General features: G+C 42.4%; 1 protein-coding gene across 2 annotated transcripts in view; it reads left to right on the plus strand.

The window, feature by feature from the left end:
- The window catches only part of LOC116391973 (voltage-dependent T-type calcium channel subunit alpha-1I-like), a 43301-nt gene that overhangs the window by 2857 nt on the left and 18529 nt on the right, over positions 1 to 21915 (plus strand). Inside the window, exons 3-15 of one of the 2 annotated variants that reach the window (XM_031863032.1) lie at positions 6189 to 6282; positions 6459 to 6592; positions 6972 to 7069; positions 8176 to 8335; positions 11948 to 12260; positions 12357 to 12449; positions 12558 to 13137; positions 15581 to 15957; positions 17625 to 17776; positions 18284 to 18469; positions 18725 to 18842; positions 19314 to 19469; positions 20351 to 20438. In XM_031863032.1, the coding sequence (XP_031718892.1) occupies positions 6189 to 6282; positions 6459 to 6592; positions 6972 to 7069; positions 8176 to 8335; positions 11948 to 12260; positions 12357 to 12449; positions 12558 to 13137; positions 15581 to 15957; positions 17625 to 17776; positions 18284 to 18469; positions 18725 to 18842; positions 19314 to 19469; positions 20351 to 20438 (2549 nt within the window). Of the gene's footprint in view, positions 1 to 6188; positions 6283 to 6458; positions 6593 to 6971; positions 7070 to 8171; positions 8336 to 11947; positions 12261 to 12356; positions 12450 to 12557; positions 13138 to 15580; positions 15958 to 17624; positions 17777 to 18283; positions 18470 to 18724; positions 18843 to 19313; positions 19470 to 20350; positions 20439 to 21915 lie in introns of those variants that run through there. The other variant, XM_031863033.1, reaches the window with a different exon arrangement.

Raw genomic sequence — 21915 nt, forward strand, 5'->3', positions numbered from 1 at the left:
TGTGTGTGTGTGTGTGTGTGTGTGTGTGTGTGTGTGTGTGTGTGTGTGTGTGTTTCTGTTTAGAGAAAGTGAATGAATGTGAGAGAGACATTGTCTGTTTGTGTTTCAGCTCTGTACTCTCTCAAAGCCGTTGTACCTATAAGGCACCTCGCGCCGAGATGTTTACTTTAGCTTTAAACACAAGAGAGACGGGAAGAAGGTCAGTATTGTGCATGTCTGTGTGTGTGTGTGTGTGTGTGTGTGTGTGTGTTTGGAAGATCTCAGGTATTTCCTTGGACCCATTAGTTGTTGGAAAAGATGGGTAATATTTGTCCCTGATTGGAGGTTTCCATAGTGACAAGGCATAATGAATCTCCAGGGTTACAGCCGCCTGTCAGTAGCATTGTTACTGACCTCCATTTATACAGCAGGAGTCACAAACAGTAAGAACTCACATCGCCTCCGAACCTCGCTCTGCTTCTGTCTTCATCCACTCACCTCCCATTCCCCTCCCTGTCTCTCACACTTCGTCTCAACCTCTCTATCTGCTGATGACGTGAAGGTGTGAGTGTGTGTGTGTGTGTGCGTGTAGTTATCAGCGCTGCAGCGCGTGTGTGTGAGCAGCTATGAATACTCCGAAGCGTGCATGAACGTCAGTAACACCTCAGGGATTTGTCAAGGGTTTCCAAATTGAATATTTTCCGCTGCTTATGACTCCATGTGTGTGTGTGTGTCGGTCGTTTGTGCACGTCTGTGGGTATCTGCCACCGTCAGCACTCTGTGTTCTCTATAAAATATAAATACATAATTGCTGAATAAATAAAATGTACACCAAAAGAAAAAGGGGTGGGGGGGGGGGAACACTACAAATGCTATCGACAAAACTCGCCTGCTGTGTTGTTACCATGGTCGCATCTCAGATTATTGTACGCTCACTGTGTCAGCACTAATTTACTGGACACACACTCACAAACACACACACACACATTCACGCACACACACACACATGCACACACGCACACAAACAAGCGTGTGAATGCCCTCACACAAACGAGGGATTCTCCCATGGAGAGGCACTTTAGAGGAATCACCTGGTTGCTTGGCAACAGCGTAGCTCTGCCCCGACGGCCCGGTTACTTCCGATTATTTGTTTGTTTTCGTGTCTGTCAGTCATCTCATCTGTTTGCGTGTCGACACGGCACGGCTATACTGGCATGTGTCCCATTATGTGATTAATTGTAGATATGTTGATATGTTATACTTACGTGTGTGTGTGCGTGTGTGTGTGTGTGTGTGAGTGATCTGCGGGGGAAGTAATGTGGGTGGACGTTGTTCGACAGGGACATTAATGTGAGCACACTGGGAGGGGGTGCAGTCCCCAAGAGCTGCAAGTCCCATTTCTTTCCCGGGTTGACCCCTCCTTCCTGTCTGCCTTTTTGCACTCAGTACATATTACAAATTCATTTCCTATCTCATGTCCTTCCATTTCCTCCCTCTTAGAAACACAGTCATCCTCCTTTTGTGTCATGTTGACAACATACTGTACATCTCTCCACGCTACAGCATGTCTATCTAACACACATTTATTTGGCACAGAAACAACGTTGGCTTTTGCTTATTATATAACAGTCTTTGTATTCCTTCAAAGCTATATGGATCTCTTTCATATTTCCTGTTTCTCTGGGAGGGGGAGACGTTAGATTGTAAGTGTGGAACAAGGTGCCTACTTTGTGAATGCTGAGCTTTTCCATGTAACATATGACACACATAGAAACACGCACATACATGTGGGGAGGTGCGTAGGCAACACACACACACACACATATACATAACTTATTCAGCAGTGCATGAAACATTCAGAGCGTTTCCTTTTGATCAAAGATGAGAAAAGCTGTATGTGTCATTCCTATACTAGTACCTTTCTCTGCCTGCCTTTCTTCTTCTCCGCGCTCTCTCTTTTCTTTTATTCTTTCTCTCATCCCCCTTTACTCAATATTAATCCCATGCCCTCCTATTTATCACTCTCTTTTCCTTTTTTTTAAACTGCCTCTTAATTGGGTTGTAGTGTGTGTGTGTGTGTGTGTGTGTGTGTGTGTGTGAGAGAGAGGTGGGTGAGACAACGATGGACAGGAGGAGGTCTCACTCAAAGTAGGGTGAGCTGTCATTTCAGCCAATTAACATGATTCCTGCACGTGTTTCCATGGTTACCAGCTGTCACACTCTGTGGGGGTGGAGCCAGAGGATTTGACAACTTCACAGTATCTTAACTTGAGCCACGTTCATTTCAGACACTCTCTCCCTCTCTCTCTCTCTCTCTCGCACTAACACACACACACACACTAACACACACTCACACTAACACACACACACACACTAACACACGCACCCTCACACACACACACGCACGCACACACTGCACATGACAGACTTTGAGCTTAACTAGGTTATGTTTAATCAAGTCTGTGTGTGGAGAGAGAGAAAGAGCATGAGGAAACTAGCGAGCAGGTTGCTCGTTACTATTATTCATACACAGTTTACATTTTATGTTATTTCGATCAATAGGACCAATGGTGAAAGGATCTATCAAGCCTAACCCGGTTCAATAGACCCTTTAACCATTGGTTTAGAATCGTATATATACCATTAAGATATTTGATCATAAATCCAAATATTTGACTAATTAAACATTCAATGTAATGATGGTGCGAGATGAAAAGTCAGAGGATCACCATAGTCTTTAGCATAGATCCACTGGGTACAATTAATATGTTTACCAAATTGAATGTCAATCCATCCAGTAGTTGTTTAAATACTTTCAGTCTGTGGTGAAATGACATGGCCATCCATCGAGCCATGTGGCTAGCACGGATAAAGAAAATATACCTTTACATCTTTTAGTTAAGAAGTCATTAATAAGCACTTGCAGGTTTCTCCTTTTGTAATAAGAAGAACTCTTTCTCATGAATTCAAGAGTAAGGTAAAAAAAAAAAGAGGGTATACACACCAGCCAAAGGGATTTTTACAACCTGGCAGCCCAGAAGTAGTTCTTCTTAATGGTTTATAACTGATATACAAAGCTATAAAAGCTAGGGTGTCTTATTAGAGAGTGGTACCACATTGAAAAATCTAAAAGCTTCTCAAGCCAGAAAATGTGGCCACATATTCTGTGTGTATCCAGATGGCCTGTGTGTCCCTATGGCTGATCCTTTTAAGTTAATGAACGTTGCATATGAAAATGTTCCCACATGCTGCTCCTAGCATGTGTATCCGAGCCAAGGGTGGAGGATGATGCCAGAAAGATCAGGGTGATGTGATCTGATTTGATTTATAATCTCTGCCTGACCTTTATTACCTGTGTTGGCACTCGAGGAGAGCGAGAGTTGGAGTGGGGGAGAGCACGAGAGACGAGGAGGAGGTGGTGGTGGTGGTGGTTCTTGGAGGCGGAGGAAGAACAAGAAGATGAGGCAATTAGGCAGACAGAGTCAGTTGTTTACACTTAAGAACTTGTATCGTCGGAGTGTTAACCTCTTTCATCCCGCTGTTCAGCTCTGCTTTTTTTTTATTTCCCCTGTTTCTTTCTCCACCTCCTCTCCCTTACTGTATCTACATCTCTATTTCTTACCCTGTCAGTCTCTCTGCCTCTCCATCCCTCTGACGATGTTAATTATTAAGTGTAGTTGTAGTTTATCTGTTGGCTGAGACTCAGGTTTATGCCAGAGAGACTAAAGCTCTGGCCAAGGGCAGTCCTTTGTGGAGATGTGGAAGGGCGTTTCTTAGAGAGAGAGATAGGAGCGTATGAGCACAAAAGATATGCAAGAAATGATACGGAATGAAGATTGGAAATTATACCGCGCTATACGAAGCAAGAGGGATACACGGAGAGCAGGAGGAGCGGAGCAAAGAGAAAAATAATTGGGCCAAAGAGAGGGGAAAAGGGCTGTGGAGGAAAATGAGAGATGATAGAGGGAAAGGTTGAGCATGATAACAGATAAAGGAAAAGCAATGAATAGAGCGAGACAGAGGGACAGAGGAGAGGACGTCCCCACTGTGTCTCATCACTGATGGTGAATGATGGGCCAACACTGGAAATACTCCCGTCTCATCCATCACTCACACCTTGACCCTGCTCCGTCCCTTGTTATGCGTGTGTGTGTGTGTATCTCATAGACATTCATGGTTATGCAAGTGATGCTGTAACGTATACAGATGGAGCAGGATTAGATCCTCCTCAGCGTTGAGGAAATGAAGGATGGAGTTGCGCTGAAGGACATAATTTTCTTTTGTGTGTGCGTGTGTGTGAGAGTGTTTATGTTTGTGTATGTTTATGTGTGAGTGTTAATTGTGTTGTGTTCCAGTCCAGACAGGATGCAAGCAGTGAAACTCAGGAGTCAGTTCCCACGGTGAGATGGGGGTTCCCATGGCAACCACAGCAAAGGGAGGACACTGGATTACCCTCTCTCTGTCTCTCTCTCTCTCTCTCTCTCTGTCTCTCTCTCTCTGTCTCTCTCTCTCAGTCTCTCTCTCTCTTTCTCTCTGTCTCTCCCCCCCCTTCTCTGTCTCAGGGGTGATAAAGGATTGTACTCTCATTAATTTTTCTGCCCTCTTGAGAGCAAAGTGTCCGGGCAGGGGACTCTATGTCTGAGCGTGTGTGTGTGTGTGTGTGTGTGTGTGTGTGTGTGTGTGTGTGTGCGTGTGTGCGTCCATGTGGATGCTCCAAGGCTTTATTATTTACGCATCCGTGGCTCTTGAATACGTTCCTGTCATCCATTCAGCAGTTTTCATGTTTGTGAGTATATGTGTGCATCTGTGTTTGTGTGACACAAACACAATCTTTCCTTTAACTTTCTACTTCAGACTCCTTCCCCCTTTAAACCTCTCTGCTTTCCACTTCTGAGCTGTGCTCCTTCTTCCAGTTTGACAGCTACGAAGCAACACACATGCACAGAAACCCACCATAAGCAAGTTTATACTTAAACTGACTTTAAATGTCTTGCCAACTGTTTCATGGTAGCTGTCTTTCTTTTCTAGTTGAGAGTATTAAACATGTCAAAATGTCCTGTCAGACGTTGTGCTTATAAATCAAAGTTGATATATTTAAGCCTGTTATGGCTAGTTTCCACCCTTATAGCAATCATTTTATGGTTTGGTACATTCAGTTCTGTAGCTTGCAAATTCGATTTCACAAGCTGTGAGGCACAAAATTCAGAGTTGTGTGTGCTTGCTCACAGATCTTTTGTAAATTTAGTCTGGTAATGTTTTGTGCAGCGAAAGATAGACATGGCTGGACGTTTAATGTCTACCATTCAGTTTCCTCAGGGTTTCCCCTGGGTTACTGCAGACATTACCATTGGCTAGACACAGATGGATGACAAATCAAAGGAAAAACCTGAATAAATGAGCAGGGAAACATAATATATGCAGACGATTCCACACAGGGCACGAGGGTCACTGGATAGTTTAATGAGAATGAAAATGATCTGAATCATTTTCTATGGTCTTCACAGTCACCAGATCTCAATGTGATATTTTAGAGTGACATGGTAGACAGTGCTCTCCAATATATTTTGGAAGAATGGTGTTTATTACTCCAGTAGAGTTCCCGACACTGGCAATCTAATCTTTAAGGGACGGTTCAGCCACAAATCAAAAACACATATTTTCCCCTGTACTACTTTTTATCAATCTAGATTGTTTTGGTGTGAGTTGCCTAGTTTTGGAGATATCAGCTCTCTCTCGAATGTAACAGGACTATATCGAACTTGGCTTGTGATCTGTTGATGAACTTGAGAAACCGGGTCATGATTTCGGTAAAGAGACATTGCTGTTTAGTTCTTCAAATTGATTTTCTTGTCACTTTGAGCACCACAATCTGAGTGCCATAGAGTCCCATTATATTTGAGAAAAGGCAGACATGTATTTGGCCTATATCTCCAAAATTAGACAACTCACACCAAAACAACCTAGATTGATAAAAAGCACTACAAGTAAGAAGAAAAATATGTATTTTTGATTTTCTAAGCGAGGACACCTGGGTGGAGCTGAAGTGGAACATACAAGCAGCAATCTACTCGGCTTGTTGTTGTTATGTCTCCTGTCAATCAACCTAATTAGCTAAATGCACCGCTCCATGAAATGTGCTAATATTGAATATTGCAAATGTAATCAATGTCCAATCTCTGCCGTGGTGTCGACCCTTAACCTTCTGTCACATGGTTTGAGCGTGTGAGCATTTTGGCCATCCTGCTGAACTGTGTGACTCTAGGGATGTTCCAGCCCTGTGACCACACACCCTTCCTGCTGCAGGTAACGCACACACCCGCACGCACACATAATCTGAAATTACAAACTAATTATGTTCAGCTTTGAGACTTTATTATCAAGGGTCTGAAAAGTTTTTGCTTTAATTTTTCCCCCCACTTAATCAGTTTACGCTAATCCTCTCTCTCTGTGTGTGTATGTGTGTGTGTGTGTGTGTGCAGGCTCTGGATGATGGGATCTTTGGTTTTTTTGCCACGGAAATGGTAATGAAGATGGTGGCTCTTGGGGTCATAGGTCACAACGGTTACCTTGGCGACACATGGAACAGATTGGACTTCTTCATTGTTATTGTGGGGTGAGTGTTCAACAGACACACACACACACACACATGCACATGTACACAAGCGCGTCTGACATTAAACATGAGCCAAAATTGTGTATGTATGTGTGTGTTTTGTGTAAAGCTTAGACACTTGTTTAATGCCAGTTAAATGTCAAGCGTGTGTGTGCGCGTGCTTAGACGAACCGGCGGAAAGTTGTGTGTGCGTGACAGCTCCGCAGAATGACAATGGCATCATTCGGTCCTGAGAGGCAGAGACCTCAGTGATTGGTAGTTAAAAGGCTATGTATCTCAGAGTCGGTGCACTGAGTTCTGCTGGGATCCCTGTAGACCGTCAGGGTTTGCCAAGGTCAGGCTGAGCCAGTGACACAGCAGTGGCTTTCCCTCTCCGCAGAATGCTGGAGTACTCGCTTGATGGACACAACGTCAGCCTATCAGCCATCAGGACGGTCCGGGTTCTCCGCCCGCTGCGAGCCATCAACAGAGTTCCCAGTGAGTTTTCATCCTTTTTTCTTCCAACATACACTGCACTCACAGAGCATTACCACCGTTTTTCATTGTCTTTCACCGTCTTGGCTTTGTACTCAAGTACACTGGCTTTTAAATGAAACAGTGACTGTGAGGGTAAAGTGCTGACTATGAACTTCTAGGAGTGTTCACATCTAGATTGGGTGAACAACAGTATAGGACTCAGCTAACTTTAAGACAATGCAGCAGGCCAAAGACTGTAAAGAGATGAAGAGAAGAGAGAAGGCAATTAAGGGTTTTCTTTATGGCCAAAACACATAACATTAGTGACTGCACAATACACTGACCTGACTGCAATCCAACTCACTGTGTGTTTGACTTGGACCAGATTGAAACCCTAAACAACCAAGAAGTGAAGATGACTGCAGTGTAGGCCTGGCAGAGCATCAGCAGGAAAGATGTCTCCTGAAGTCCAATAAACCTTCTGTCCCTTATTACGAAGCAGTACTGTATAAAAAGGGATTCAATTTTTACATTGTTCATCTGACATGGAAACACCTTCAGCTGAAAGTCAGCAATCGCATTCATAGCCAAGACAATAAAAAATGTGTCACCGTCCTTGTACTCTCTGGCTGACCTGTAGATTCCACTTCATTTCATTGCTATTAGCGGCTCCTGCTTTCCTTTTGATGAATGCATGTTTAAAACAAATCAGGACACAGTGGACAAAGTCATGGAAACCATTGTGATTCTTGCGTTGTTCTCAACAGCTCGTTGCACAAACTGGCCAGCCAACTTACATTTTTTTACTACACTCTGTGACCTTAGCACAATTTACCACTGAGTGTGGTTGAAGTAGCCAAGTCTAAAAGCAGTAAAAAGGAAGACTTTGTATCTGTGCTCTTCAGTAGTGGAGTGGAGTGGAGGCCAATTATCACTATTTGAACTCTTAATTATTTGCCATTCAATTAATTGCACTGCTCCAATTTTGAGCATTGTACATTAAGAAATTCCTCCTGTCTGGCCAACTCTTCCTGTGGCCGCCATTTTGCTAAAAGTTAAGTTTACATGCTTGCTCGTATGTGCACAGTTGCCCATGGTGTTTATGCTGTATGTGTGTGTGTTGGCAGGTATGCGTATCCTGGTGACCCTCCTTCTAGACACTCTTCCCATGCTGGGCAACGTGCTGGCACTGTGCTTCTTCGTCTTCTTCATCTTCGGCATCGTCGGCGTGCAGCTGTGGGCGGGGCTACTGAGGAACCGCTGTTTCATGGGAGAGGATGTCAAGATGTGAGTTACCATAGTAACCGGCAGATGTCACAACAAGGGGGTGAATTGGCCTCATTCACTCTGAAACCATGTGTCAAAAGTTTGCTCACAACCGCTTAGCTTCTTTCACTCCGCTATTATTTCTAAGAGGGGATCAATACCACAAGATCTTGTTTGTTCTCTAATCAGCTCCGTCTGGGAGGAAGTAAATGTGCTTCCGGCTGGAACCTCCAGAATTAGAGATCACAAATCAAGGTAGTTAGGCGATTAGGAGGGCTAAGTTAATTTTTTGTGTCGCTACTCAGGGACTCTCAGTGGCTGTTTCAGCACGAACCCTCAGAGTTTCATTGTCACTCCAGTTCTCTCCTACGTGATCCTTCATGTCATTCTCGATCACCATCGCCGTTACACCATCGCCGTTACACCATCGCCGTTACACCATCGCTACCGACCTCGCTCCTGCTCACATGTTCACGAACACGATGGGATAATATCAGATAACATCAGACATCTGCATCATGTTCACCACCTGACCTCACATCTGCTCAACCATCCCGATTAGATAATAATCCCTGACAGTGGTGAATTCAGAGGTGGGGCTATGTCGAAACAGCCTTTATACTGTTGTACTGTTTGGAGTAGTCAAATAAAATGAATGCAGGTACAGTTACTACACTAACTGAATAAGTAGTAATAATGATAATAATAATAATACACTTTATTGAAATAGCATCTTTAAAAACAATATTTCAATATGGGTAACAAAGGAAAAACTACATTAAAACAAATCTGCTCCACCATTAAACATAAGTACAGTAAATAAAAAAATAAAAATTAAACAGTAAAATAATCACATGAAATAAAAAATGTAATTGTAATTAGTATTTTAATGAATTTTTATATTAACATTGTCACATTTTGTTCAACAAATGAAATGACTTTATGTATGTATAAAAACACAAATCAAATGTTTATTCTTACAATAGTTTAAAAGCAACAAATTCATTCTCAGGTGCATAAAGAGTATGTAAGTGTTATGTACGTGGTGTGTGATTTACTTCAAGATTACATTAACAATGTATTCAAAGTATAGTCTCCCCAATTTGCCACACATTTCTCCCTCCTGTTCTTCAAGCTGAAAGAAATGTGTTCGTATGTTGCCAATTTTGCCTATACTCTGTGAACCGTTCATGGAATAAGGGCTCGTCTGGGTTCCTCCAGTATGATTTGCTTTCCCACCATTATAATGGTCTGAATAAAGTCTGTGACTCCACAGCGAGATGTCATATGTGGATCACTGAGAAGATACAGCCTCGGGCAGAGCTCTAAATTGGTCCGGGTATTATTTATTATACGTTCGTGAACCTTTAGCCAACAGTTCTGAATCATGGCACATTTCCACAGTAGGTGAAGAAGAGGCCCTTCAGAGTTGCAGCAATTCCAACAGTCAGCGTTGTCCCTGAGTTTAAGCCTAAACAGTCAATAAATGCGATTTAGAATCTTAAATTCAATTAATCTAGAATGTCTCTTAATACCCTCCTAACGTTTTCACATACAGTACACTCACTGGCCACTTCATTAGGAACACTTGTACAATCTAATACAACAGCTCTGCCATGAATTCTACTCTTACGGAGCGTATAATTATTCAGCTTTTGTTGACACGGTCAGAAAGGTAATTATTCTACTTTATGTTTATGTAAATCAACTGTTATTGTCACACAATTGTGCACAGCACAGCACACAGTAAAATTTGGCCTCTGTATTTAACCCATCCTAGTTTTAGTCCAGGGAGCAATTTGGTGGTCCGGTGCCTTGCTCAAGTACCTTTGGCACCTCTCCAGCTACCATTCTCTGTGCTTAATCATGCAAGGACTTGAACGGGCGACCCTCCAGTTACCAAGCCACGTCCCCACGGATTAAGCTACTGCTGCCCGTAGTATTGAGGTCATAGTGGGTGGAGGTGTTGTACTGGGGTGCATTATATTGAAAGGTGATTCTATTATATATAGATATACTATATATATGTTAAATATGTACCTCTCATGTATGTAAATGGAGTAGCCAAAAAAAGAAACACCTCTCAATAAAGTGCTGTCAAGTTCAACACCACTGCAAACTATAACCTCAATAATAAACATGTAGTTAAATCAATATCTCTCAGACAGTGCTTTGTAAAGATATAATTTATGTATTCGCTCGCATCAGATTCTACAAGCCTATTGAAGTGGCCGATGAGTGTCTATGATCGCACTCTTTCTCTGCAACATTAATGTTCAAATCTGCTGTCAGAGCATAAGATACAGTAACTGCCTGCTGCAAATTCATTGCATAATAAATAGACGCCTCTTGTGCCAGACCCATAACCTTTATAGCCTGAGAGACAAGGTCCCACTGTTGATGTGGGATTCCGTTCCCCATAACGTAGACTAGCAGGTGTTGGAGTAAAAAGATGGGGGTTTAAAAAGTGATTGTGATTAAAGAGTGCATGAGCAAACTACTCAGTTATTTGGCAGTAATTCTCACATTGGAGAGCCGTAGACTCAAAGTAGTTCAGTTTATTATGACTGTAACACAGCATTATGACAAAAACAGAAGCACTGCATTATTCTAATTGTGTCACTGAGGCAGGAGTCTGTGATTGCATTCTAACATACGACAGCTGTACGAGGCTTTTATCTCATGTGGTCACATTAGCCTGCTGCAGAAGTAGCCAATACATCTTTACCCAGAGCTAATCCTTCTCTAGATTTCATTTTCAGTTAGCAATTTGGATTTTTTTCTGCTTCATAAACAAGAAAATGACCTTCCTCAATAATAAGTGAGGGAGTGCTGTTTCTCTGTGACCCTTCTCTACATCACAGATGATTGATTGCTTATCTCTCCACTGCACCCTCCCTCTCTCTTTTCTTTTTCCCCCTTCATCTGTATTTCTCTCTGTTTCCTCATTTCCTCCTCAAGGGAACTTATGTCTTTCTGGTTTTTTTTCAGCAATCAGACCTTTTGTAGAAACAAAATGTCGATAACATTTTCTATCTTTCTAATAATTGTTCAAACTTTACCTGAATTTGTCCTGAAACATATTGTGTGTGTTTTGTTTTTGGCGATTTAAGCAGAAGACCAATTCAATGTGTTCCTTATTGGACAAAAACCAACAACGAAATGATTTGAATAACAAATAGTATTATTTGTGCATCCAGAGTCTGATACAGCATATTCCTCTGTGCTATAGAGCTCCATTGTTGTCCAAAATGAGTCAATCTCACATACATGGCCCTGTTGTTGTGAGTACCCACTAGTTCACCAAATGTCCAAATAATCCGTATCTGAAAATAGTCTGCAATAGACGTAATGTTTGCTCCTGCCTGAAGTATTGACTGCCAAAAACAACAACAATGTCCAGCTGTTAATGCAAAAATGCAACTACATCTGCATTTCTGTGATCCATTTTCAAAGATTCTTAAGGACTAAATGGAGCTTTGGGCTGAGTGCCCCAGACAGAAAAAAACAAGTTAAAAAGTTCTGAGAAACAGACTCAAGCATTGTTGGTTTTGGTCTTTTTGGAGGAGTTGTTGACAATAAGGGTATACTTTTTTTTAATGTGTAATAAATAAAAGAATATATTTTTTTCAGGAGATATAACATCTCCTTCCTGAGTGGCTACTATCGGCCGGATGGCACCGAGGACCATCCCTTCATCTGCTCAATGGAAAGAGAGAACGGGATGCTTCGATGCACTGACGTGCCTCGCCGCCGCGTGAGCGGGACTTCCTGCTTCCTGGGTGCTGAGGAGGCCCCTCCAGAGATGGGACTCAATGTAGATGAACAGGTGTCATGTGTAAACTGGTACCAGTATTACAATGAGTGTCGTGCCGGCGAAGTAAACCCACACAAAGGAGCTATTAACTTTGATAACATCGGATATGCATGGATTGCCATTTTTCAGGTAAATGTTGAATAATTTATATTAAGATATCCATCTTTAATCATTTCATGATGATGCACACTACATACTACATTCTGTGTGTGTGCTTTCATACAGGTAATTACTCTTGAAGGTTGGGTGGACATCATGTACTACGTCATGGATGCACATTCCTTCTACAACTTTATCTACTTCATCTTCCTAATTATTGTAAGCGATCACACACACACACACACACGTAAAAACAGCTAGACCACATACTGTATACCGTATACTGTGTGCTACAACAGAGTGTAATGTGTACCTTGTCGTGACCAGGTGGGCTCCTTCTTCATGATCAACCTGTGCCTGGTCGTCATTGCAACCCAGTTTTCTGAAACAAAGCAGAGGGAACATGCATTAATGAAATCAGAGCAGCACGCCCGGCAGCTCCACCAATCAGCTTCCACGCTGGCCAGCGACAGTCAACCAGGAAGCTGCTACGAGGAGATGATCCGCTACATTGCTCACCTGGGCCGCAAGGCGTGGCGACGACTGTCCCGCTGCTACACTCAGAAACGCACACACTTTCACTGCGCGTGCGCGTGCGGAAAGAACCGAGGAGGCGGAACGGCCAGAGGCAGCGGAGCAGGGGAAATGAACGGACTTGCCCACCGGCACTCGGGACACGTGCCCAACGACCTGTCGCACATTCATCAGCTTTATCATCACCATCACCAGCGTCATCACCAGCATCAACAGCCTCAGCTTGAGCCTGCTGTCAGAAATGGAGGGAATGGTTTTAATTATCCCTTCATATCGCCCCTCCTCAGTCACCTGGATGCAAAGGCCCTGGACAAGAAGAGGCTGGTTGCCAAGGAGGCCATCAACAGGCTGCCACAGCTGGAGGTGGAGCATGGTGAGTACGAAGGGGTGTGTGTGTGTGTGTGATTGTGAATGTGTGAGTGCGAGTGCTGTCAAGGACATAGCTTGCCAACCTGGGCCTTACAGGGGTGGATGCTTAGATGTGGAGGCCCCCTGTATTCTAGCAACATTAGCAGTGATTTTCTTAAAATAAAAAGAGTCAACAGAGCTTTAATGTTCCTCTGTTTGTGTTTGTCAGAGTGATTTGAATAACTTTGCTTTATTCTTTAAATACTTTCTGAAAAGAAAACTAATCCTTGAGGTTCACTTCTACCAAATTACAACAGAGCGTATTTTTCCCACTCGCCCTCGGCAGCATTAAGACATCACAGACGTCTGCCCCTCTGACGCAATGGAGGTGAATTCAATTTTTGCTTTTTGGTGCTCAAAGCATTATGATGAAGAAGAAGAGCTTCCACTTGCTAGAGTCTGCACATAAACTGAATGCAAGAACACTGTGGCGTATATTTATAATCAGGTAATTAGCCCAAAGGCAACACATCTGTCTATCCCTTACATAAGATCACACTTGGGGTATTGTAGTCACATGGGATTTGTGGACAACAAATATGGGGAATACGATGAATGAAGGGGAAGGGAAAAACACATTACCAGCAGCTGCATGCTACATAAACAAGGATGCTGTGAAAATAAAAACCATCAGGAAAATGCTGTCATACCCCACAACACCAATGTTTAAAAAGAAAATGATGTCAAATAAGAGTGGAACCCTCAAGTCAATCTACTTATTCAAGCCTAAAGGTTGATGTGTCAACAATTGACAGTTGAGCCAAGATATCTCTTTCAAACAACCTTTTGTCCAGATCTCCAACTCTATGATTGATTCCCTGAAGTCTGAGTGGAGTTAAAGTTGGTAATCTTCTTTGATATTTTTGTTGAAATTCTCATTACATCCCAAAAGAAATCAATGAATCAAATGTTCTGACTAAAAAAGACATCTGGTATCTGTGGCTGTCGCAGGACTGTAATAAGCCAGTCCAATCATTTGGCCTGAAATGATTGGACTGGCTACCTGCCTGCCTGCCTGACTATATTCTGATGATGCACTCATTGGTCTTCACCAAAGTCTTCCACAAGCTGCTAGATTAACAGCTGTGAGTACCTCCAATAGCCATGTTCATTGTTTACGTTCATAGTGATCATGTTGGGGGAGCGCTTTTGGAGGGAGGCCTGAAGGGACGGGCTGTCATGTTGCAGACTTGATGACTTTCTTACTAGATTTAGGGACTTTTGGGGCTTGTGCTGACAGCTACTTTCATTGCAGAATAGTTGGCAACACTGGTCTGGGTTTTTCGGTTGGATCATTTTGAAAATCCAGTGTACTCCTGCTAGTTTCTCACGATTACCAACCTTAGCTTTAAGATGTGAAAGTTAGGAAGTGAGTATTCATTAAAATGGTTTTCAATAGGATACTGAAGATAATGTCAAATTACTCCATAAAGGACTGCTACATGAAATTACTACATCAAGGACTACTCCATGAAATTGCACTTCCTTAAAATTGGGGGACTCACACTTCATGGAAACATAAAAGAGGATGGTTAAAATCAAAGCAGCAGATGCCAAGATACCCTGACTTTAAACCCCCGGTGTGCTCCAAAAGACCAACATGTCCTTCAAACTCTGTTTGGCTGAATACTCCCCGTGATAAGTGACCTTGATGTGTAAAATCGGTTAAGAGAAAATAATATAAAATATTAATACAATGCAGTTATGAATCATAATTGTAGCTGACACACTTGCAATACAGAAACAAGAGAGTAGAAATTATTCAGTATGTGCTTACGTGCACTGGGCCAAAATGCTGAAAATTGAAGCTCCAGGTACATTTTTTTTTGCAGAGCAGAGACATTTTCAGCAAGTCTGCCTGCTGAAAGTTTCCTTGCAGCTCACATTATCTGTGGACACACACCACAGAACGACTAGATTGGATTCCCTATATCGGTCTCCAACTAAACATGAATTTGTGATAATAATTGTGATGACAAGTGAACTGCCCATGTTAGATTAGTGTTTGTTGGTATGTCATTGGAGCATTCCTCCCGAGATGCTTGCTAATGAATTCTGCTGAAATTTTACTCCCGCTTCACTCCACGCCCCTTCCCCCCAACACGCGCACACACACACACACACACACACACACACACACACACACACACACACTCACATCCCTGTTCTAATAAAAGAACTCACCATCTTCACAAAAGCATCCCAACTGCACAGTTGCTTCTATGTTATTGAATTTTTGTCTCCCAGAAATGAAATGAAGGTGCTCTCCTTTAGCAAGCAGAGAATACATTGAATGACAGAATGGTTGCAGGAGTGCAACATACAGAATCAACTATTTACTGTTACCTTTGTGCTTGTATGATTTTTGTGGCCCATGTCTACATCACCTCCTCCTTGTGTCTGTGCAGGTGGGTGCACTGGGCACCCTGGGTTACCATTGTCAGGTGAAGTTCAAGGAGACTCCTCAGTATGCCCGTACTGCATTTACTACAACCAAATTAATGACAGCAAAAATGTTAATGAACAGCCTGAAGACCAGCATCATGGGTACAGCAACTCATGTCATGGCAACAGCCCGTGTCATAGTAACAGCCCATGTCACTGTAGCAGCCCCTGCCACGGTGATGCACAGGTGTCTGAGCCAACGAAAAGGCTGTGCGAGCGTTGCTGGGCGGGACTCCAAACTAAACTGGAACTCATTGTTGGCAGCAGATACTTCAGCAGAGGAATCATGATTGCCATCCTTATTAACACACTGTCGATGGGCATAGAGTACCACGAACAGGTATGTTTGTGTGTCTGTGTTAGCGTTAGAGGCTGTATGTTTGTGTATGCACATGCGTAGCCATGTGCATGCCTCTTGCAGATTGGATGTGACTACAATTCGATTGAGAACGGATGTGCTAATCATTGTGTTTGTGATGGAGTCAATAAACTTACCCTTCAATCATCATTTACAGCACCGAGCATATGGGATCACAAAGTGTGTGTGTGTGTGTGTGGGTGTGTGCATGCATGTGTCAGGAGGTGGAGAAACTCATAAGTCCTGAAGTGTTAATTAAAGCGTGACCCTGGGACAGAGAGAGTGAGCGGAGACGGGGCAGAGTGAGAGAAGAGAGCGAGAGCGAATGAGGAGGAAGAGGAGGACAGATCTGACATTGTGATTGGCTGAAAGGCAGGCGTAGACTGTGGGAGACGTGGGAAGATTGCGTTTGGCCCATTTCCTGAACAATATGACTGATCTGGATGGCTGTGACTTCTTGAATAACTAATGTTTAAGGATAAGTCCAGCTTTATTTCATCCTTTTTTTACTACCAACAAATCCTTTGAAGAAACCAAAACCAACAGAGAAAGTGTACGAATGAATTAAGTGATATATGAATACGTTGCCAAAGCCCCATATAGCTTTTTTCCCCTCTGTGCCATAGAAATGAATTGTCATCTAAAAACTATTAAGTACAAAGAGCCTTACAATTGCATTGGACTACATTCCCTCATTTCAGGGAAAGTGAAAAGTGCAGTTTAGTCTGAAACACCTCAGAGACTCGTTTGTTGATCTCTGGAGAGTAGCTCTGTGTCAGGCAAATGTCACCGAGCATGCTCAGAGGCATATAGTAGTTGTTTACAATGTTTTGTTGGTTTGAAGAGCTGGGAGAAATAAACCACAATGTTTGTGTTCACTGTAATGAAAAAATGCCACCTAATGCCCCGGTACAAGGTGGCTCTTTTTAATACCATAGTTTTTTTTTCGACGAGAGCTTTATGGTAGGGACTCACAATATGTATTAAACTTTGGATATGCGGACAATAGACTACTTTTTCTTAAGATGTGATAATAATCTTAAAAAGTAAAAAAAAAACTTTACATTAGTGGTTCTCAAACTTTTCCCTGTCATGCCCCAATTTGAACTCAGAAGGCCTTTCAATCTTTCAATCACATTTTTTTTAAAGTCATTATCTAGAACTAAACATGAACTACTAATTGAAAATTTCTAGCTAAACGGGAACACAAGACACTTTCGCTTATTTGAAAGTAAACCTGCAGAGCAAGATTTTTTTAAATATTATCGGTGTTTTGCAGTTGGAATCAATCTTGATAACTTTGGTAGCACTCTTGTTGGGACAAGAATCAGATTAACAAGCCTGCCCCTGCAGTTTGAGAACCACTTGTTTGAATAATATCAATAATATTAATAATAAAAGTGTATCACTCTCTCTATTCCAAAGGATTATGGGTAACCTGCACGGCTTCTCTCTCCATATCTAAGACTTCATTCTCATAAACCTTCACTTTAGCCCTGATTAGCAATTCAAAAACTCCTAACATGTTGAGTCTACTGCTCTCCTCACTGTCTGCCTCTGTTTATTTGTTCATTGTTGCTCTTTGCCTGTCTAATATCTGTACATCAATCTCTCCCCGTTTTCTCCCCACAAACACTGCTCCTCTTCAGCCGAAGGAGCTGACAGATATTTTGGAGATCAGTAACATGGTGTTCACAAGTATGTTCAGTCTTGAGATGCTGCTGAAGCTCATGGCTCTCGGGCTCTTTGGCTACGTCAAGAACCCCTACAACGGCTTTGACAGCATCATTGTCATCATCAGGTGGGTCCCTGGGGGGGGGTGGGGTCCTCTGACTGTAAGTTTACTCCAAAATAGGAATTCTGTTTATAGGTATTCGTTCTGTTATTTGAAAATCCTCACTGCGGTTACGTCTCCCAAGCTGTCACAATGGCTCTGCATCTGGTTGCACTCTTAGTCCAAGGGCCCCTGTATTCACTCCATTGTGTTGTACTACAAGCTAAATTATGTATCTGTGCTTCAAGGGCTTTGCTTGTTTACCGTGCCAGTGCACACTGCTCTCACCTCTTTTATTGGCTGGTAAGTTGTAAACAGCATTGGCCCATATCTTCTTTTCAGAATCCACATTGTCGCTGTCAGAAAAATGACTGAGCACTTTTCCTACCTGGAAGTGAGGCTTTTTGTGGATGATATCAATGCTGACTTCAAAAGAGCTAGAGCTGCAGTTCAGTACATATTGATTCCTTCGGTTGCTTTAATGTGAATTTAACTTTGTGCTTATGATCTGCCTGTCATTGCTGTGTGTTTTAGTGTGTGGGAGATTGTCGGTGAGGCAGAGGGGGGGTTGTCGGTGCTTCGTACCTTCCGACTGTTGAGAGTTTTGAAGCTGGTCCGCTTCCTTCCCGCCCTGAGGAGGCAGCTGGTGGTGCTGATGAAGACCATGGACAATGTGGCCACGTTCAGCATGTTGCTTATGCTCTTCATTTTCATATTCAGGTATATTCTTTCTCTCTCTAAAAGTGATACTGCATGCTGAGATAATCCAATCTGTTTTCTCAGCTTTAATTACATATTACAAGAATCAAAATCATTAGTTCTGACCTTTTTCTTACGTCGTTACAGGATATATTACTGCATGCATCATCACCTTTTACACATACACAATTATTCACACAGGCATTACATATACAAATTGAATCACCATTTAATGAAAGTAATATGTTTGCTCATTGTTTTGTTTGTGTGTTGCAGTATCTTGGGGATGCATTTGTTCGGCTGTAAATTCGGTTTGCGACAAGACAGTGGAGACACTTTACCTGACAGAAAGAACTTTGACTCTCTGCTCTGGGCGACTGTCACTGTGTTTCAGGTTAGACAAACACACCGACATACACTCTCTCTCTCTCTCACACAGATACAGATATGAATGAGCACACAAATAAGTACATTTCCCCATCGATTAATTACTGTTAAATGGTATTTTAAAATGAATTGGGATGAGATCCAAAAACAGCAGCTGCTGCTTTCACTAGTAGTAGCCCGGATGATGTTCTCTCTTATTTAATTTGCTCCAGTTTGGGAGTGCTCACACTCCATTTTTTTTCCAACAAAATTTAAAAACTCTCCCAGTGGGCAGGTAAGATACGCTTCACAAGCAAAGTGGGAGGAAGAGTAATGAAACAAGCGCTCCACAGGAGCTCATTCAACACTGATGAGCATAATTACCATTCAACTGACAATGTGATATTAAATGAAGAATCTGCTCCTATTCTTCTCTCTTCTTCTTTATCGTTCTAATCCCCACGTATCTTTGACTTCCACCGTCTCTTCCCATCTGCAGATCCTCACCCAGGAGGACTGGAACGCGGTGCTCTATAACGGGATGGCCTCCACCACGCCGTTGGCTGCCCTCTACTTTGTAGCCCTCATGACCTTTGGCAACTACGTCCTCTTCAACCTGCTTGTAGCCATTTTAGTTGAGGGCTTTCAAGCCGAAGTAAGGGCAAAGATGCTGTTTTGTTTGAGCTACTTAGAGAATGAGGCAGAGAGAACGAGACTAATTGAGCTCTGTTGTGCTGATAATACCAAAGCTGCCTACAAGAGAATAATCTCCACCATCCTGCCTGTGTGGTCTCTCCCCTCTCTCTCTTTATCCATCACTCTTGTTCTTTCTCAGTTGTCCTCCCTTTCTCTATCTCACTCTCTCTTTCCATCCCCTTGTCTCTCTTTCTCTCCATCTTTCTTTCTCACTGACACGCTCACACAATACTCTCCAGGGTAGGATGTGTTTGATATCGCCTGCCATTCACAGCTGGTGAGCTTTTGTTGTTTAGTTTTCATCTTTTATCTCCAGCATCAGAGAGTACTTGCTTCCTCTCTCTCTCTCTCTCTCTCTCTCTCTCTCTCTCTCGCTCTCTCTCTCTCTTTCTCTCTCTCTCTCTGTCCCTCTCTTTTTCTCTCTCTTTTTCTCTCCCCCTCTTTCTCTCTCTCTCTCTTTTTCTCTCCCTCCCTCTGTCTCTCTCTGTCTCTCTCTCTAACACACACACACACACACACACAGAGAGAGAGAGATACCCTTTGCCAAAGCCGTCTGCCTCCATCTTTCTGGCGTGAATTTTAATTAAATTCTGTAAAGCTTTATTGGCGTGACTACAGGAGATCGCTGCCAAAGCCATGCACATAACTCAACTATAGAACACTGGAGACCCCCTTCGCCCGTCTGCCCTCCACTCTTTGTCTCTCAGTGTTTCCCTCTCGACTTAATCATATTTTTCACTTTTACAGCAGTCAACAGACAGTGAGAAAGGGGAAGGTGAGGCTGATGATGAAGATTATGATGATAGTGGTGATCCCATTGATGTCTGTGTGTGTTTTTAGGGAGATGCCAACAGATCTGAGGCCGATGACGAGAGACAATCGCTCAGTTTCGAGGATGAGGAGAAGTTGAGAGAGCTGTACGCTGCAGGTACAAACTCTTAGATAAACTTACAACTGGACATGGAAATATCCACACTCACCTACAATCACCTTAAAGGATCATTTTTGGATTATTGCTATTGTTGTAGTTTTGTTCACCCTTCTTATCTAAACCCAAAATTGAGTCTCTGTCTATATGTGTTTATGTCTGGATGTCTGTCGATTTTCTCCACAACCGTTTATCCACTTGACTTCACACTTGGGTCGTCAGCACTTCCTTGCTGACGACCCAAGGAAGTGCAGTTTCGAGTGTGAGCCCTTGAGATCTATGGGACATAATTTGTGCTTTACATACACACTTCGTTGTGTTCTGAGAAGGGTAGTGTATTAACTGTTACACTGCCGAACGGCTCGCTCTCCGCTGTTGTATGTGTGTGCTTTTGCTCCTAAATGACCCATACATTTTTTAGCATTGGTCTGGGATGCAACAATGTCATGGCACTTGTATTGCTCAGGACACAAAGAAGCGTAGTGTCGAGTATGAAGTTGTTTTGATTAGCGGTTCTAGAGAAAGCTGCAAGCAGCAATACATTCCGAACAGGCACATTTTGAATGGGCACGGCACTAGTGGCTAATAATAACATTGTACTCACCAAGTTCATTTCTGAGATCAGGGAAATGCAGCTCTAAAAAGATGTTGGACAGGACAAGAAACACATGCAACACAAGTCAGATGATCATGCAGGTTTTAAACAAACATGAACAGTAAATTTATAACCCAAACTGTCTAAACGTCACAGTTTATAGACCAACTTTGACCTGCCATACTTGTCATAGTTGTATATCACATAAGGCCAAGCAGCCCCAAAGATAATTTTGACGAAGCCCCAAAATTCCGTAAAATTGTTCCATAGTTTGTATTCAGTAATCATTGAAAAACAGCAGCCTGGGAGTACATTAGTAGCCGAGTGGTTACAGTGTATGCCATATATTTGCAGTGTCATCCCTCTCTCTCCCATTTCTACACTGTTAATTAAGGCGAAATGTCCCAAAAAGCAATCTTAAAAAAAAAAAAACCCAACAGCTGCACATCTCAGAGTTTCTCTCTGGGGATCTATAAGCTGTTTTCTAAGATTGTTATCTATTCTGCCAGGGATAGAAAATGTCAGTTGTTGAACTGTGGTATGTATTCATGGTTTTTTTTGGCCTAAAATTGACAACGTTTTTATTAAATAGTGTCTAAATAATATTGGTATCTACATTTTAAAATTCCACTATGTGCATCTTTAAATAATAAAATGTAAACTGCACTTTAGGTGCTTAAATTCCAAAAACAAAAAATGTGGACATCACCTCTGTGTCTTCAGTGGTTGCTACAGCCCTGTTCATAACCAATACAAATGATGGCCAAAAATGAAAATAAAAAAAGTCCCAACTTTCAATAAACTGGAATCAACCTGTAAAGAAAGTTTGCATAATTGTGTGTGTGTGTGTGTGTGTGTGTGTGTGTGTGTGTGTGTGTGTGT

This window comes from Anarrhichthys ocellatus, unplaced genomic scaffold, assembly GCF_004355925.1.
Source record: "Anarrhichthys ocellatus isolate YVR2014 unplaced genomic scaffold, GSC_Weel_1.0 scaffold28, whole genome shotgun sequence".
Lineage (NCBI taxonomy): Eukaryota > Metazoa > Chordata > Actinopteri > Perciformes > Anarhichadidae > Anarrhichthys > Anarrhichthys ocellatus.